Source organism: Brienomyrus brachyistius, chromosome 17 (genome assembly GCF_023856365.1).
Source record: "Brienomyrus brachyistius isolate T26 chromosome 17, BBRACH_0.4, whole genome shotgun sequence".
In the NCBI taxonomy this organism is placed as follows: Eukaryota; Metazoa; Chordata; class Actinopteri; order Osteoglossiformes; family Mormyridae; genus Brienomyrus; species Brienomyrus brachyistius.
The window spans coordinates 15,066,107-15,082,626 of NC_064549.1; the positions used below are offsets into that span (position 1 = coordinate 15,066,107).

Here is a 16,520-nt window from a genome sequence, read left to right on the forward strand (position 1 = left end):
GTCTTACCTGGCCTGTGGCAATCCATAGCTGGTTCCCACCCCCACCCTCGGCAAACCGTAGACCACCTTCTTAACCGTGGCCTGATCGGGGAAGTTGAACATAACCGAAGCTGTGGAGACATTGATCACACAGTTCACATTCACAAGCATCCAGGCAAGGCTGAGTTTCAACTGGCTACCAGAGGAGGAAAGGGGCAGGGGCTTTACTTCTGTTGGCCATGAAGATCTCCAGGCCCGTGTTCTGCAACAGGTAACGCCTGGAGAAGACTGCCCGGATCTCGCTGAACATCCATTTCCCATGCAGGCCCTCAGAGTACGCTAAGACCTGACACAAGAATCATGGAGAGAGAGAACAAGAGACAAAGAGCGGTGTGAGCATATCCAGGCCTGACATAACAAGCAGAAAGAGAGAGATGGCAAAAAAGATGGGAGGTCAGAAGAAATGAGAGAAGAAGTGAGACAGAAAAGTCAAAAATGACCAAGTAGAGGTTACAGCAAAAGATCTATCTCACTTCAAATAGCACCGGCACAAAAACAACAAACATCAATTTAACAGCAAATGTAGACGTTCTGATTCCTGCACTGCCGGCGTTGGCAAGAATCCGTACTAACATGAGTGGGCTGTGAACGATTTATGCGACCGTCTGTGTCAAAAGTGGGACAAGGGGCGCATGACAGAGTTCTGCCTGCTGTGAGGTTTTCCGTTCGGGGGGGAGCCTTGAACACATTATGCGAAGTGCATCAGCACTGAAGCCAGAGATAAAAGTGTAAGCGACATGCATAGAGCAGGGCCTGGCTGAAGGGCTGTTAGGGAGCTACAGCTGTGAGTGAGTGATGTCAGGGGTGTGGGGGGGGGGGCACCATCAGCAGCAGGATCACGGGTCACACTCAGCGCCTTTCAAACTCAGTGAGGGAGGTGTGACAGAGAGTAGCCTCCCCGGGGCTTGGGGAGAGACACGTTACTTCGGGGAAGGTCAGGTCTAATGCTAATACTCATTTAAGGAAGCGACAGACTCGGGAAAGTCCGCGCCGGCCGGGATGTGTTAATTTCTCTCAGGAATAGTGTTTCCCACCACTGCAAAGCCCCTTCACCACCACAGCCTCTCTCTGGAGCTCAATTAAAAGCGGATTATGTCAGGATGCTCTATCTGAGACTGGGACGCCATTGCTTCTGTGCATCGCCTCTCTGCACAACACCCTGCCTGACACCTCAGCATCCCTGCCTCTCGTCGTCACCATGGTGATGAAGCTTGGGTGGCCGAGAGGTAAAAGCAAGTGTCTTGGCGAGGCTGAGAGGCCGGGGGTGTGGCAGGGCGAAAGCTCGGCCACATAAAGGCTGGAAAGGCACAGAGAGTCACAACCACGGAAACAAAAATGGCAACAAAAAACAACAACAGCGACAAAGGTGAAGGTATGTTCAGTTTCCCGAGATGCTGACAGCTACGGTGGTACAATGCACCGCCCCCCCAGGCCGCTACAGGCTGGGCAAAGTCAGCTTCGCTCTGGATGGTTCAGACAAAGGCGCAGAGTGGACATAAATCCCATAAAGCTTCACCTGGGTCACTCAGGGGTACCCACAATGCACCAGGAGTCACCGCATTCCCAGATACCACACAGCTTGGGCCAGTAGCTAGGCCCCAGTGACTCACCCAGGCTCTCTTCATGCATCCACTGCTCATGTCCATAGCATCCTGCTTTTATTTATGCTTGAAGTTTGACTGAAGTGATTTAGGTGAAACAGAGGAACAAGACCGGGAACCTTCAGGCTACAAACACGAAGAGCCTGAACACTCAGCATGCAAACAACAGGAGCCTAAGCACTCAGGCTGCAAACACCAGGAGCCTGAACACTCAGGCTGCAGACAACAGGAACCTGAATCCTCAGGCTGCAAACACCAGGAGCCTGAACACTCAGGCTGCAGACAACAGGAGCCTGAATCCTCAGGCTGCAGACAACAGGAGCCTGAATCCTCAGGCTGCAAACACCAGGAGCCTGAACACTCAGGCTGCAGACAACAGGAGCCTGAATCCTGAGGCTGCAAACACCAGGAGCCTGAACACTCAGGCTGCAGACAACAGGAGCCTGAATCCTCAGGCTGCAAACACCAGGAGTCTGAACACTCAGGCTGCAGACAACAGGAGCCTGAATCCTCAGGCTGCAAACACCAGGAGTCTGAACACTCAGGCTGCATACAACAGGAGCCTGAATCCTCAGGCTGCAAACACCTGGAGCCTGAACACTCAGGCTGCAGACAACAAGAGCCTGAATCCTCAGGCTGAAAACACCAGGAGCCTGAACACTCATCCTGCATGAATCTCAGCCTGCAAGCATCTGGGCATCTTCACATTCTTAAATTGACATCAGGACTGCGCTTCTTTTTGATATGCATTTTTAAATTCAACCCTTAACAAATTTATTACAGCCATCAAAATGTCACGGAGCATCTGACAGCTATTTTATGAAACAGCCATCAAAACCAAAATGCTTATTTAAAAAAAAAAGGGACAACTGCTTTACTTGCAACTTCACTGAATGAATCGGCCCGCCTGTAATTCCCCCCAGGACCCGCATTGCGATTTGGGGAGCGGACTTACATAACACTTTGAAAAGCAAATCACACGCTGACATTTGCTCCCGCGTGCATGGAGAAACAGATGGGCCTGGCTTTGAAGATTCGACGGGGCGGGGGCAGCGGCGCCGAACGGTGCTGGGGGGGGGCGACACACACAGGAAGTCACCGACAGCAAACCTCTTTAGCCGGGCCACGCGGAGAATAAACTCCGATGCTGGTTAGACACAAAAACACCCCCCCTCACCCTGTCACTGTCACATGCCTCCCAAAATGGGGCAAAAAAATTCACTTCCCCTTCTTTTCTTTGCGAGGGGGGCGGTGGGAGTTCAGGATGGAGGGCGAAACAAGGATTTAAAGAGGAGAAAAACAAAATAATAATCAAGCAGCTCAAAGAGTTCACGTCAAAAAAAATTGCCAAGAAAACTCGCTGCGGTTTAAGCCAACAAGCCAGGATCCGGATGAGTTCCCTGACAAAAGCACGCGGCTCATTGTTTGAGGCCCAGCTGTAAGAGATGGCGTTTAATGAACCTGTCTGCCAGGGCTGTCCCTCGCCTGTCAGAGGTGTCAGCCGGTGACGAGCGTGGGGACGAAGGCCCACAGTCACAGACAGGCCTGCCAGCTGGAGGCTCCCGTCCCAGTCTAATCACAGCACCAGGAAGGGGCCGGTGTGGGCCACTCGCTCGCGGTCTGTCACGGCGGGGGCCAGGGGAGCCTGGAAGGTGGGGGGGGAGAGCCTTTTGTTTCCGGTGGAGGGCGTGCTCCTCCAACCTCACCCCACCCCACCCCAAGCGCTTGGTAATTAAACCACTGGCACATGCGATTCCATGAAAAATCAGGATCCTCCCCGGCGACCGAGGATGTCATCTCGCTCCTTGGGGGGGTGGGGGTGGGGGTTGGGGAGTTTGCTTCCCCACCTTTGTGGCTCCCCCTCCGCTCTTGAAGGTGGGACCTGACAAGTCACAATTCACCAGGGCGGCATCAGACGAGGAAAGCATGTGTCACATGACAGGGGCGGTGGGCACAGCGGGGTGATTACAGGTGAAACCAAGGGCCGCTGCCCCCACCCAGCCACCCCTCCCATGAAGGCGCAGTTGATCTAACAGCAAAGAAACTATTAAAATAACCTTCTGTTTCACTTTTCACATTTTCAGTATTCCAAGAGAAGCAGTTTGGCAAACCGTGCACTTTTCCGGGGACAGAGATAGGGGTACGTCAATTTGAGAGACCTCCCCCAACCCCCCAGATGCAATTTGCCTCCCTTTTCAAATGAGGACAATCCCTCTACACATCAGATTGTCACAGAAATATGGCCCCTACTTGATAATGGCAAAGACCCAATTCGGCATGACTGATATGTTTATACGGGAACGCTAAACACTCAGGAAACCTGCTAGTGCTCCCATTCCCCAGTGCTTCAGATCCGCCTCAGATCTTTCCCAGCAATATCTCTGCCATAAACAAAGAGCCCAAACTGAGGAAGGTCTCGATGGAAACTGGCTGAATTTGCAATGCAGCAACCACCCAAGACAGGGGAAGGACAGCTGTGGTTGGCTCACCTATTCTGGAGACTTCCGTCGAGCATGTGGGCTTCTTTGTGGACCGGAAGCCTGGCTGTGCCAGCAAGCGGCTGGCAGACGCGGAGGACGTTGCAGCTCAGACCAATGTGGTCTCCTGCAGCGACGCGTTCAGACACAGCATAAGTGGTACCAAACACTGCCTCCACCTGAATGATATCTAACAGGCTGGGTCACAATACAACCAGGTAAGCAGCTTTCATACGGGACACCAGGCCCAAAGCTGCTATCTAGTGATCCGACGTACACACGGGGGCTGGAGATACCTCCAAACCGGAACCCGAGGCCGGGCAGCAGCGGGCCCCGCTCACCACACAACTTCACCGCAATGCCCTCCATCGAGGCTCTCAGCTAACGAGCACAGCTCAGGCGAGAGCAAAACGGGCAGGCAGAACACGACGCCGTGATGTTCCACAGCGCTCACACCTGCATACATCCAGCAGGCTGCTCAAATATAAACCTGCCTCATCCACACATTCAGGCAGCAGCCAGAGAGGGGGCGTGAAAAACACCGGCAATGTGATACGGCGCTGATACAAAGGCAATGGCTACGTCTTGAAACAAAATCCTTATGATTTTTATTACTAATTACTATTACTAAAATTAAGAATGGTCTACTGGCCCATAAATTAAAGAATCAAAGTGCTAGAGCAGTTTACAGAACACACCATTTTTCTGTATATACTGACCTAATGATTTACTATTGTCAGATTATATAGCGCAAATATAATCTCACAACTCCACTAATTACAGATACATTACTCTAAATCTCTGTTGCTGTAAACACCATGCTGCTTTTAAAAGTACATAAATACACAACCTACATATAACTAAATATGCCCCGATATGAAATAGTTTACACAGGCGTCTTCTGATGAAGGCGGGAGCCGTGTGAACGGTCTCTGCCAAGAATTTAAATGTTGAAGTTGGGAGCTGTAATCCCCTCTAGGTCTTCCCAGATTTAAAGCAGAGAATATGGCATATCAAAGGCCACATTTCATCTGATTCTTCACAGTGATGGCTGCCTCAGACACGGAGGGTGAGGGGGCTGGGGGTGGTGGGGGTTGGTGGGAATTAAAATTGATTCAGATTATTTGAGCTAAAATAAAACGGCGCCATCCACAGGCTTGCAGATATCTCAACTTTAATAAAGTAGAGAGCCCCGTAATGCAGGTAGCGGGGGGGGGGGAGCTTTGCATAATCAGTGTCAGAACGCATTTGGGCTGCTGCCGAAGTGTGGCGGGCGTGACTCCCGCTCGGGCGGTCCAGGCAGGCCGCCGTCACGGACGGCATGAATATGCATGACACGCAGCCGCCGATCCCTGCCTCAAATGTCCAGCCAAGTTTGTCAATAATGTTTATGCCTCAGGAGGCTTTTCACGCGCATTAGCGAGGCTTGTGGTCTATAAACACACGGCTTTGGTGGGGGAGGGGGGAGGGATTTTACCCACCCTCCCTTCCATAGTCTTGGTGGTATGGTTCCATATTGTGTTAGCCGGGAGCGTTGGGGTACTCTCACCGGTGCCTACGGTCGTACATCAACGGCAGCCCCTCCGACATGAGCAGGCAGGGCAGCCGGGAGGGAAAGGGGATTGACCTACTTTGGAATTTAGCTGGAGTTAGCAGGGAGAAAAGCAGGAGCTCCAGCTAAGGAGGAAGCGCCATTATCGCAGGTTTACCAAGCTGCCAGTCCCCATTCGACGCGAGTGCAGAGGCCGCAGCAAAAAGCCGGGATCCGCACACACAAGCAAACTCACCGCTGCTGCTCACATCTGTCCAGACACTCCTGATAAAAAATCATCTGCAGAAATGTCAGGGAATGCTCAGCCGGATCTAAAAAATAGATATCTGGGCGTCCTGGAGATATCTCCCTTTATCTCCATTCCAACCGTCTCAGTGCATCTATCAGTGAGATTACTAGACAATCTGGATCTTGTCCTGAGCTCCATCAATACTGTATGTTTCAGCCTTTGTGTTATTTGAAGTTATTTTAAAAATGATCATTTCCCCCAAAATCCTTTAAATAGATATTTAAAACTAGAGACAAATATGGTAAACATGATGATTTGAATAACAATATGTTAAATTAATATTATATATAATATAATATATATTATAAATATTATAATCATATAATGTTTGTTGTGAATGTATCTTAAAGCTGTAAAGGCATGTAGATTGCTAAGGTATACTTACTTGCTGTTTATGAATGTTCTATGAATGCATTATATAGCATTATGAAGGTGCAATTAATGTGAAGCGTTACTAAATCATGGAAGACACAAATAACATCAACAGAAAAATGTATTACCTGATCACCATATTAGATAACGGAATAAAAGATTTTATCCTGATTTTTAAAGAAAACTATTTTTAAAAGTATTATTTACACACGTAGTGCTGTTTTGTTGTTTGTTTATTTTCTGAAAGCAGAACTGAACTGTTCACAATTTAGTTATAGGAACACTAGGCTCAGTCGTAGCCATATTAAGCTATTAAATTAAACATTGGGAATCATTGCACAGTGACTTAGCATAATTACATCAATCCGAAATATAACTACTAGTGCAACATAAGTTTGTGCAAGTAACGGATAACTGGATACTATGAATCCTTACTATGACAACAGCAGGAGCAAGACAAGACAGGGGAAAACAGTGAGGACAGGACAGGATAAGACAGTGAGGACAGGACAAGCAAGACAGTGAGGACAGGACAGAGTAAAACTGTGAGGATAGGACAGGCAAGACAGTGAGGACAGGACTTAGTAAAACTGTGTGGATAGGACAGGCAAGACAGTGAGGACAGGACATAGTAAGACAGTGAGGATAGGGCAGAGTAAAACTGTGAGGATAGGACCGGCAAGACAGTGAGTACAGGACAGGGTAAGTCAATGAGGACAGGACAGGGTAAAACTGGGAGGAAGGACAGGCAAGACAGTGAGGACAGGACAGGGTAAGACAGTGAGGACAGAACAGGGTAGAACTGTGAGGACAGGACAGAGAAAAACTGAGGATAGGACCAGCAAGACAGTGAGGACAGGACAGGGCAAGACAGTGAGGACAGGACAGAGTAAAACTGTGAGGATAGGACCAGCAAGATAGTGAGGACAGGACAGGGTAAGACAGTGAGGACAGAACAGGGTAAAACTGTGAGGATGGGACAGGCAAGATAGTGAGGACAGGACAGGGTAAGACAGTGAGGACAGAACAGGGTAAAACTGTGAGGACAGGACAGAGTAAAACTGTGAGGATAGGACCAGCAAGACAGTGAGGACAGGACAGGGTAAGACAGTGAAGACAGGACAGGCAAGATAGTGAGGACAGGACAGAGTAAAACTGTGAGGATAGGACCAGCAAGACAGTGAGGACAGGACAGGCAAGATAGTGATTACAGGACAGGGTAAGACAGTGAGGATAGGACAGGCAAGATAGTGAGGACAGGACAGAGTAAAACTGTGAGGACAGGACAGGGTAAGACAGTGAGGACTGGACAGAGTAAAACTGTGAGGACAGGACAGAGTAAAACTGTGAGGATAAAACCAGCAAGACAGTGAGGACAGGACAGGTAAGATAGTGAGGACAGGACAGGGTAAGACAGTGAGGACAGGACAGAGTAAAACTGTGAGGACAGGACAGAGTAAAACTGTGAGGATAGGACCAGCAAGACAGTGAGGACAGGACAGGCAAGATAGTGATTACAGGACAGGGTAAGACAGTGAGGATAGGACAGGCAAGATAGTGAGGACAGGACAGAGTAAAACTGTGAGGACAGGACAGGGTAAGACAGTGAGGACTGGACAGAGTAAAACTGTGAGGACAGGACAGAGTAAAACTGTGAGGATAAAACCAGCAAGACAGTGAGGACAGGACAGGCAAGACAGTGAGGACAGGACATAGTAAGACAGTGAGGATAGGGCAGAGTAAAACTGTGAGGATAGGACCGGCAAGACAGTGAGTACAGGACAGGGTAAGTCAATGAGGACAGGACAGGGTAAAACTGGGAGGAAGGACAGGCAAGACAGTGAGGACAGGACAGGGTAAGACAGTGAGGACAGAACAGGGTAGAACTGTGAGGACAGGACAGAGAAAAACTGAGGATAGGACCAGCAAGACAGTGAGGACAGGACAGGGCAAGACAGTGAGGACAGGACAGAGTAAAACTGTGAGGATAGGACCAGCAAGATAGTGAGGACAGGACAGGGTAAGACAGTGAGGACAGAACAGGGTAAAACTGTGAGGATGGGACAGGCAAGATAGTGAGGACAGGACAGGGTAAGACAGTGAGGACAGAACAGGGTAAAACTGTGAGGACAGGACAGAGTAAAACTGTGAGGATAGGACCAGCAAGACAGTGAGGACAGGACAGGGTAAGACAGTGAAGACAGGACAGGCAAGATAGTGAGGACAGGACAGAGTAAAACTGTGAGGATAGGACCAGCAAGACAGTGAGGACAGGACAGGCAAGATAGTGATTACAGGACAGGGTAAGACAGTGAGGATAGGACAGGCAAGATAGTGAGGACAGGACAGAGTAAAACTGTGAGGACAGGACAGGGTAAGACAGTGAGGACTGGACAGAGTAAAACTGTGAGGACAGGACAGAGTAAAACTGTGAGGATAAAACCAGCAAGACAGTGAGGACAGGACAGGTAAGATAGTGAGGACAGGACAGGGTAAGACAGTGAGGACAGGACAGAGTAAAACTGTGAGGACAGGACAGAGTAAAACTGTGAGGATAGGACCAGCAAGACAGTGAGGACAGGACAGGGCAAGACAGTGAGGACAGGACAGGGTAAGACAGTGAGGACAGGACAGGCAAGATAGTGAGGACAGGACAGTGTAAGACAGTCAGGACAGGACAGGCAAGATAGTGAGGACAGGACAGGGTAAGACAGTGAGGACAGGACAGAGTAAAACTGTGAGGACAGGACAGGCAAGATAGTGAGGACAGGGCAGGGTAAGACAGTGAGGACAGAACAGGGTAAAACTGTGAGGATAGGACCAGCAAGACAGTGAGGACAGGACAGGGCAAGACAGTGAGAACAGGACAGGGTAAGACAGTGAGGACAGGACAGGCAAGATAGTGAGGACAGGACAGGGTAAGACAGTGAGGACAGGACAGGCAAGACAGTGAGGACAGGACAGAGTAAAACTGTGAGGATATGACCAGCAAGACAGTGAGGACAGGACAGGGCAAGACAGTGAGGACAGAACAAAGTAAAACTGTGAGGATAGGACCAGCAAGACAATGAGGACAGGACAGGGTAAGACAGTGAGGACAGGACCAGCAATACAATGAGGACAGGACAGGGTAAGACAGTGAGGACAGGACAGAGCAGGACAAGGTAAGACAGTGAGGACAGAACAGAGCAGGACATGGTAAGACAGTGAGGACAGGATGAAACAGAATGTGACAATGAATAGTACACTAATGTCTACTGTTACTTTGACCATCTTGTTCAGCTCTGTTGTCATCTGGCTTTCTTTTTTCACTTCTGTAGTCCCTTTTTGTTGTTTTTGGATTATTTTATATAAATGATGCAGGAATGAATGTATCACAACACATAAAGGTAAAATGCCTTTGGGTGACTGTTGTGAAAGGCACTATATACAAAGATACTGAATTGAAATGAATTGAATATCTGACAGCGCAGTGACTGTTGGATAGCTGGTCTTGGACAAACACGCGAACACGCTGGAACATGAAAACCGACCAGCCAACTTTAAAGGAGTCTGAGCAAAGGGGTGCTCCCACAGCCACACAGTTCAAGGAGGCTGCTTTAACTCGCCTTCCTCTGGGGAATGGCAGCCTCAAAATCACCGTAAGATCACTCATGACTGCCACACATAAAGAAAAGCATTTTTAGAGGGCCGGGATGTGAATGGTGTAGATGGGATACCAAGAGGGAGGAGACAGGGTAGGTGGAAGGTAGACCTTGTAGATCAGCGAGAGCTACGATGGTGCCCAATCCATCTTGCCTCCAAGCTGTCGCCAGGGCGATCCTCTCGGTGTCACGGCAACAGCGAGGACCTCATCCATTATCCTTTTATCCATGTTATTCACCTGAAATTGCTTGATAATACATTACAGATTTGTCTTCCCTGCATAATTCTCGCTGTCATCGGTAGTGTATCATCTCGCAAACATACGCCCTCCCCCCCCCTGTTGCCAGGCCTTTGAGGATTATCGCTGGTGACACCTTCAGGGGGCCAGCTGGGAATCTGAAATATCTTTTTTTTTTCCTGCTGTAAAGTGGAATTAGCTTTGACCTATCTGTCATAGCCAAAAGCACAACAAGTCGTTGGGAGCAAAAGCCAAGGTAAGAAACACATTCTTATCGGGCCGTCAGTGCAAGGCAGCATGGGAGTTTATGTTAATGAGGCCCTTTGGAGAGGGGTAACCCCCAGGGGCTGTGGGGGAAGCTTGTACAGCGGGCCAATAATCTGGATGTTGAGAGCAAGAGATAATTTGTAGTTTATCCCCTTGTAATTATGTAGTTTAAAATCTTTGTACTGTTGCTAATCCTGGCCTATGCGATGGTACCCACAGAGTGTGTGTCGCAGTAGAGCTTCAGCTGTCCTGCATCTGATTGGGTGGCCACCCCAGGGCATCAGTGGGTGGGGTATCCACCACATGGTAAGTATTATCAGGCACGGTGGTACACAAAGACTAAAGAGGGAGGGGCTTGCAGAGAAGGCCCTCCTACCAGCCGCTGGCCCTCTTTCCACACGTCCTCCTTTGTTGGGGAGTGCTGGGTGCGGCCGGCGGGCCAGCGAAGTTGCCGTGGGGTGGGATGGGGGCAGGGGGGCGAGGTGGTGCTGTGGCCACGCCTGCCAAGTCTGACAGCCACTGACAAGCTGCTGGACCTGCTGTGATTTGACTAATTACGCCGGATTAGAGCATATCAAGGCAAGCTGTTCTCCCCAGGGTCAGTGACCTGCCCACTGCGGCAATTGTTCCTGCCGTCTCGAGGCTGCCAGAACGGAGGCAAAGATCTCACACCCCCACTGCCCCCCCCACCAGCAAAAATCAGCTCACATATTATTCCTGAGCAGTATTTTATTTATAAGACAGACCGCAGTACATACTCAGCCTCTCTGTGCACACTGAAAATGCAGAGCATCAAAATGAGCACACAAAATAACAAGCTTTCGCGTCCTTGCTGCTCTGCCAGTATCAAACTGGGAGCGGCACGGCTCCTCCCAGTCCTCCCAGACAAAGTGCCGGTGGCATCAGACACAAGTCTGGGTGACCCCTGGTGTCCCCATCTCCTTCCTCAAGGGAGGGACCGGAGCCCAGCCAAGCAGGGACGTCCGCTGAGCTCCCACTGGACAGTGCCGTTTACTGACCCACTTACTCATGGCCGGGGGGGCGTCCCTGCTGCTCGGCCACGGAGCTGATACACAACATTTTGTTCAATGTTTTCATGAATCGTAATGAAACGACAAATTAATGAAATCCATTCAGCGATGCGATATGGGGTAAATTACAGAGGCCGGGGGCAGAGCTGATTACAGGGGGCAGTTTGTGGCATCAGGAGCCCTTTGCCATATATGCATATATCATTTTCCGTGCTTTTGGGGGAATAATTTTCTGTAAAATTCATTTATAACACCTTACAATTTTAATTTTGTTACTGAAAAGATGTATAATTGTAATATTATTAGATTTGTCATTATACCATGATTCAGATTTAATTTCACAGAATTACAAGGGTGTTTTATATAAACATATCTGTAAAACATGCCACTGGTGTATACAGCGTATATACATCAGCGTCTGCGTGGGAGCAGCACCAGGCCGTGAGGGTACCCGGTAACAGGCCCGGTACGGCAGAAGCGGCACCAGGCCGTGAGGGTACCCGGTAACGGGCCCGGCACGGCAGAAGCGGCACCAGGCCGTGAGGGTACCCGGTAACAGGCCCGGCACGGCAGAAGCGGCACCAGGCCGTGAGGGTACCCGGTAACGGGCCCGGCACAGCAGAAGCGGCACCAGGCCGTGAGGGTACCCGGTAACGGGCCTGGCACGCAGAAGCGGCACCAGGCCATGAGGGTACCCGGTAACGGGCCCGGCACGGCAGAAGCGGCACCAGGCCATGAGGGTACCCGGTAACGGGCCTGGCACGCAGAAGCGGCACCAGGCCGTGAGGGTACCCGGTAACGGGCCTGGCACGCAGAAGCGGCACCAGGCCATGAGGGTACCCGGTAACGGGCCTGGCACGCAGAAGCGGCACCAGGCCGTGAGGGTACCCGGTAACGGGCCCGGCACGGCAGAAGCGGCACCAGGCCGTGAGGGTACCCGGTAACGGGCCCGGCACGGCAGAAGCGGCACCAGGCCGTGAGGGTACCCGGTAACAGGCCTGGCATGGCAGAAGCGGCACCAGGCCGTGAGGGTACCCGGTAACGGGCCCGGCACGGCAGAAGCAGCAGCTTCAGAGAGGAATACCAAAGAGGCTTACGTCCTGTTTCATGAAACATTTAGGCTGGAGGTCTGAAGAGGGTTGGAGACGACAGCAGTTTTGAAGGTGGGAGGGGGCAGATGGGGGTGGTTTTAAAGCCGTAAAAAGTGCTTCTGGGATCCGCGGCCCTCATTGTACAGGAGTCACATCAAATTAACACTGAGGGCCCATTTGCTGGCCTTTCTTCCTGCAAGCTTTTCAGATCGGATTAGGCTGTGGAAACTCAGAAATTACCAAAGCACCTATTAAGCGTTCTGCTCAACCCCCACCGCCCCAACCCCCCCACATCGCCCCTCAATACGGCACGTCTGACAGACCACATGAACATTCCAGTGAAGAGTGAGGCAGGATGGATGCTTAGCCAAAGGGTTACGTTTATTTTTTTTCTTGAAGTATCAAGAGACACAGCACAAAATCCACGCTTAAAAATAAACACATTTGCTTCCATATGGAGAAAAACACAGCGTGCAAATCAATGGGGCTAAATCCTGTTACTTGGGCCGCAGGGTCTGTCATCTAGTATGACAACCTCCCGCCATTTCCAACGCCGGCATTTTAATGCACGGGTGAGCAGCGAGCGGCGAGGGGCCTGCTGCTTTCGCTTTTGCAATTTCCCAGAATTCCAGGCAAATGGAATACCAGAAGATCAAGGGGACAGTTCCAAAGGAACACTGGGACCATATGAATTGTAATTGTGGCTCCTAACAGGATTGGAGAAGGACCCTGGGCGGCCCCTGAGAGATGGGTCGAGTGGAGTTAAACGGCTGTCGGTCCAAACGGACCCGCAAAGCCAGCACAGAGTCACACCCAGGACGCTTCTTTACAGGCACTCTGCGGGGAGACATTGCAAAGGCTCTGCTGAAGCCGCCCTCAAAGGGCCCAGACAAAACCTGCGGAAAGGAGATTTAAGCGCGGGGGTGTGGGGGGGGGGGGGACCACTCATTCAGGCTGTGACATTTACTGTAACATTTGGCTGAGAAACACAAGCATCCATGACCCAGGACCGGGCAAGAGGCTGGGACTACGAAGAGAGAAAACGATGCTGTGAGTGAATCTTCACAAACTCAAACACGTGTGGACGTCTTCAAGGATGAAGAGGATGCCTGGGTAGCAATCAGGAGGAGCGGAGAATCCACCAATCAGCATGCGGCAAGGTTGTGTAGGTCTCAGTCCCAGAGGACCAAGGGAAGAAAAAAGCAGCGGGAAGCGGCAGGTCAGGTGGGGGGAGGGGCACCTGCAGGTGGACCGTTTTTCCTCACAACACCCAAAATCCCTGACAGAACCCAGCATCTCCGCACACGAGGGGCGGCTGCTTTCCGCCTGCCAGCCCCAGCCCAGCTCTCCCCATGACACCTACCCCCAGCAAAGCCCCTTAATTTGACCCTTATTAAACTCCTAATTGGATTGCGAGCGGGCGGGAGGAGACTTGCAAGGCCCTTTATTCACATCACATTCCTTCTCTTCAGTCCTTTCCTTTGTTTCCATTTGCAGGTTCTCACCCATTTTGGCAGAAGCTGCCAAAAACACACAGAAAAATAAACCTTTCCCACAAAAAACACAAGCGATTGTAACAGACAGTAGCAGAAATAATATTAAATAATCCCAGAGCAATCAAATGAAACGCAGCCCTGCAATTGCGTCCTTTTGTCCTGTGGGATTTGAATTTCCCCACAAAGCCCTCGACTGCTCAGTGTGGCCGATGCACGACCCCCATTCAGCCCCCACAAAGCGCCAGTCCACAGCCTTCTGATTGCGGGGGGGGCAGCTTTCGGACCCAGCACGGTCACACGGGGTAAGGGTCCCAGGCAGACGCTCCACAGCAGCGCCCCCTTTCACACTTATGGGGTGAACCTACCCACTAAAAATTAAGCACAAAAGTAAAGAGTCCAACACGAGCATCAATCACGTTAATTACGGAAAACAGCGCAATAACAATGATTACGGCGACGTCTAATTAAGCAACAGAAGATAGAGGACAGGAGACTGTTGATAGCAGACAAGTGTACAACAAGGCATAATTATAGAACCTGAAATTAGTTCATCGCCCCAAGGCAAACAGAAGAGGGAGAGAGAGAGGGAGGGAAGGAGAGCAAAGCAAGGAGAGAAGGGGCGAAGGGGAGAGCGAGAGTGAGGGGACAAGATGAAGGAGGTACGGCTTCTGACAAAAAAAAGGGGTTTCACAAATAAGCAAACAAAAAAATCCTGCCTTCAATGTGTAAATGAGGGAGGAAACGGGGAGCCAAACGGGGGGTTTTGCCCCCCCCCCCCACAGATTTCCCGCCGCTCGGATGAGCAGGGGGAGCAGTAGAACGTGATCAAGGGGAGCCAGCTCTGGGTGCGGCAGGCGTCACAGCGAAGCTCCAGCTGCCCCCACCCACCCCCCCAAAGTCGCAAACCCCTGCCAATCATTCATTACGTGGGCCAGCGCTGCAGAGAGCCACCTCCTCAGCCGGGCCTGTCGCATGACGGCTCCTGTAAACGCCTAATCCCCCTTCGTTAGACAGTGTCAGCGGCACGGCTGCGCCACGCTGGAGCCGGCAAGGACCCTGCCAGACAGGCGCCACTGACGCCGTAATCAAATCATCGTAATTCCAACTAGGTACTACGCAAGCTCCACACTTTTTCCTTTTTTTCACCGGCTGCGAGGAGCCCCCTGCAGTTCTACTCACCCTGCCTGTGCCTCCCTGACCCACGTAACCGTAGTAGGTTGGGCACTTTTGGGGCTAATTAATCGGGGTGCAGGAAAAGGGAGCCTCCGGCTGGTGCTGCTCCACGTCTCAGGGCTGCTTCTAAGCTGAAGAGCACCTGAGGGTACTGCTCCGGCTCAGGTGACAAACCGAAGCAAGGGCACAGAAACAGCAGGGCAGCCCCCTGAACCGGCACTGTGGCCAGGCAAAGCCAGAGGTGACTGCGTTACTGACGGGGGGGGGTGTCTGCAAAATCGGGCCGACTGCACGCCTCCAGCACGGGACAGACACATGATCATCCTCGCAAGCAACCCACCATGCGGGCGGAAGGCGACTGCTCTACACATCTACAGCTGTCAGAGGAGGGTCCGCTGAGGTAAACACATTTGGGGGGGGGGGGGGTGACAGACACCAGACGCCCACTGCTGCTGGCAAACAGGCGTGATTTAGAGATGTTGAAGAGGCTATTGGTCCAACGCCCCCAAAATTAGGGATACAATCAGGTAAAAAAAGGAGCAATTACCCCATGTCAAAACTCCCATAATGCCTTTCTTTATGTGGGCAGAGGTTTCTAACCATTAATTTTACCTTAAGCATCTTTCAGCAACCCATTTGACAGACAACTGAGACCTTGTTTAACAGACGTTTTCCCTGTTTTTCTTTTACCAAAGGAGGAAGAAAATAAGGACGGCCCACGTCGGCTGTAATCACTGACCCGCTCCCTGTCCGACAGCCTGTCTGATCCATTCCCCCCCATCTTCCCACAATCCACCTCGCCTTCTCTTTTTGGGGACATCAGCCCCGGTGAAAGAAGCAGTCGTGTGAGCGTGCCTTTCCGCTAGACTGCGCTGGAGCGTTGGATGGCAACAGCCCCCACCCCGCCCGTCTGTACAGGCCAGCCCTGTGACGGTGTGGTGAAGATCACACACCCTGCTATCCTGAAAGCAACACACGATATTATGATTTTCTTTTTGTTGGGTAGGGGGTGGCTCTAGGATAATGCTACCAGCACAGGATGCATCAAAGACATGAAGCCACCCTGCACGGACTCCCCAGACGCAGACAGGAGGGGCCGGCTTCATTAGTGGACATTACCCCCCAATATGATGGGGCCCCATTCACACGTGTCAGCTGTGCGAGGGCCACAATGGGCCAGGCGCGCTGATGAACTCCCACCGCCGCCCCGGAGAGTCCATAAAACGGCTGGCGGAGGGGCCGCCCCCTC

At 51.2% G+C, this 16,520-nt stretch overlaps 1 protein-coding gene across 1 annotated transcript in view; it reads right to left on the reverse strand.

Annotated features, from left to right (window-relative positions):
* The window catches only part of nbeab (neurobeachin b), a 231,740-nt gene that overhangs the window by 40,384 nt on the left and 174,836 nt on the right, over window positions 1-16,520 (reverse strand). Inside the window, exons 41-42 of the mRNA XM_048980718.1 lie at window positions 208-325; window positions 8-110 (exon numbers count right to left, since the gene is read on the reverse strand). Coding sequence (XP_048836675.1) covers window positions 8-110; window positions 208-325 — 221 coding nt within the window. The remainder of the gene's footprint in view (window positions 1-7; window positions 111-207; window positions 326-16,520) is intronic.